This window comes from Myzus persicae, unplaced genomic scaffold (assembly GCF_001856785.1).
Source record: "Myzus persicae strain clone G006 unplaced genomic scaffold, MPER_G0061.0, whole genome shotgun sequence".
NCBI classification, from domain to species: domain Eukaryota; kingdom Metazoa; phylum Arthropoda; class Insecta; order Hemiptera; family Aphididae; genus Myzus; species Myzus persicae.
In genome coordinates this window covers 5,888-8,807 of record NW_019101152.1, presented here as the reverse complement: position 1 = coordinate 8,807, position 2,920 = coordinate 5,888, and the positions used below count along the sequence as shown (strand labels likewise).

The 2,920-nt window shown below is 29.9% G+C and overlaps 1 protein-coding gene across 1 annotated transcript; it reads right to left on the bottom strand.

The window, feature by feature from the left end:
• Window positions 1–1,913: 1,913 nt before the first annotated feature.
• On the bottom strand, window positions 1,914–2,408 carry LOC111027965. Its single transcript, XM_022306483.1, has one exon. It carries the CDS (start codon window positions 2,406–2,408, stop codon window positions 2,028–2,030), a length of 381 nt encoding a protein of 126 aa, XP_022162175.1. The 3' UTR covers window positions 1,914–2,027.
• Window positions 2,409–2,920: the final 512 nt, after the last annotated feature.

Below are 2,920 nucleotides of genomic sequence, written 5' to 3'. Positions count from 1 at the left end.
CATTTTCCTCTTGAATAATTTTTATGAAATTTTGATCTAATTTATCGTCTATATTACAACTTAAATACAAAGGTAAACATTTAGTTTTAAATGCTCTATTTGATGTCATATTAGTATGTGGTATACCATACGTTGCCTCTACTGTTATACTATATTTTATGGGGCATGACAGGATTTCAGTTTCTAATAGATCCTTTATTTGAGTTTTAACAACTTCAAATAAACGTCATAATCTTTTATATTTTTATTGTTCTTTTTAAAATATTCGTTACAAAGCCCGTTAAACGCTGACGCAACTTTAACAAAACCGGACGCTGAAGCCGGATAATTATTCATACGTTTGCGTTTATTTGAACCATCGGTGTTTGTTTGATTGGAATTAATACCTTCAAATATAATATATATATATCCCTTAGCTAAAAGTATATTTCTAAATAACTTGATAATGTAAAGAAATCATACCTTTATCACAGATGATGTCCATTTCTCCTTCTTTGACACTATTACCACATACATTTTCAGATTTTTCGTCGCTAGATGTCGGGGCATTGTTTGGTACGAATATGTTTGGAGCGATCTCGATTACATCGTTCTGATGGTTTGGCATGCGTACTGATTTATGATTATCACGTGCAATATCTAAAATAAAGTTACCAATTAAACTAAAAGAAAATGTCATTAAACTTGAACAATTACCTTTTCCGGGTTCCGAATAACTGTCTAGTGCTCGGACCAATTCATTTTCATCAATACTATTGCTCCATAAAGAATCTCCGTTTGATGTTATTTTACTTCGTTTGCTATTAGATTCACAGTTCTCCGTAAACTTATCTAGTGTTCGAGCCATTTCCACTTCGTCAATTTCATTGTCCCCTAGATTTTCATCATTTTTTGGTGGTATGAAATCAACTTTATGACGCATAATGCCTATAAGTTTATAAGTTGCATAAAATTGTATTATATTAGTCATATATTTTTTTTTTATAAATATATATATAATTATTATTTAGTAAGTATAGTGATACTTTGATTATTATAATATGTTGTAATATGTCACGTGCTTTAAATGTTAGAACATTGGTTTATATATCGAATCAATTTTATAAATGCAATATAAATCGGACTAGCTCTATTAAAAACTAACCTCGTGTATTATCCTCATTTTCAAATGCATCCATACATATAGTATCTTCGGTTATCGCATTAGAGGGTTCATTATTTTGGTTTGACGGTTCAGGCTGTTCATTAGAAACGTAAATTTGAGGAGCTATTTCAATAGTGTTATTTGCATGGGTGATTCCTTTGTAAAATAATTAAGTTATTAAAAAATATTAAATTTAATACAATATATACTTACGATGTATATTTTTCATATGACGAATACGAGCGGATCTGCGACTAAACGTTGAAGTACATATAGTGCATGAGAAACGAATGCCCGCGTGTTTATTTTTATGTCTTTTTAAATCATCTCCCCGTGTAAAAGACGCATAACAAGTATCACAAATAAACATTATGTTAATATTTAAACTCAAAAATATTAAATAAAGTGATAAAAAACAATTATGTTGTTGAACGTTTTAAAATCGCGCTGTATATAAACGTGTTAAGAAATATATGATGTTTGTATAGAACTGTCGAAAATCTACTGTCTGTAAATCGCGAAATGTTATTCAATTGTAATATAAAAAAAAAAAAATGCAATTTTGCAGAAAATTTTTTAAAAAAAAAAGGGTCACATGCTCAAACAGTATAATTTGTGTGTGTGTGTGTGTGTGTGTGTGTGTGTGTGTGTGTGTGTGTGTGCGCGCGCGCGTATAATATGCATGTATATAGGTATNTTTGATTATTGTTTTTACTTCTTCCAGTGTCACAGATTTATCAATATTTAAATCGGTTTTAAAGAATTCGGATATTTGATCGAGTTGGTTTAAAATAATAGGTTTCACAATATCGTTTTTTCTTGATATAGTTTCGAAAATAGCCCACTCTAAATCTTGAAGTGCCATCAGATCATTTCGATTCAATTAAATTCTGCATCCGTTTATTTCTTTAGACTCGATGACCAACACGTGCTCTCCCTTATACACCATGCTTGTGATCAAAACCAATTCACATTCCAAAAATATAATTTTTTTGTATTTCACTGCGGGATCGAGAATGTGAGATAAAATATTACCCATTAATGAAAAAATACGCTTCAAGAAGTCTGATGAAATATTTACATATCGCGATGGAGTAATTATTTGCAACACGATATCAAACTGATTATTTGGTTCGAATCCCATGTTTAAAAACTTACGATTTTCAAAGTCAATTGTAAAACTACTGCAATCGATGAGTTCGGAAGGCGATTTAGGAGCAACATAATTGTATACCCGTTTCATTTCACTTATTGGTCCTGCCATTTTAACACTGTTAAATCAATACTATAAGACTTGACACTGTTAAATCAAAACTGCGACTGAATATTCACACGCTCAATTATTAATTGTTATAATATAATATATTATTAAGTATGGTGTGGGTAATGGAGTAGTAGGGATAATATAAAAAAATAAAAATAAAAAAAAAAAAAAATGCAATTTTGCAGAAAATTTTTAAAAAAAGGGTCACATGCTTAAACAGTATAATTTGTGTGTGTGTGTGTGTGTGTGTGCGCGCGCGCGCGTATAATATGCATGTATATAGGTATATGCGTTTAATTTTCTGTTTGGCTATAGGTGTAAAGATAAGTGTTTAATTTATATATTATATATATATATATATGCGTGACGTTTATGTTCAATAAACAAATCCATACAGATTCTTTGACCACCGTGTTGGTTTTAATTACTTACATATAAAATTAACCAGCGAAAAAACATATATATACAAGTGTGTGAGAAAACATCCATCAAGACATTATGCTTAATAAACA

Excerpts from the sequence above, each read along its gene's own strand:
- LOC111027965 (XM_022306483.1), bottom strand. The coding sequence starts at position 2,408 with ATGGCAGGACCAATAAGTGAAATGAAACGGGTATACAATTATGTTGCT.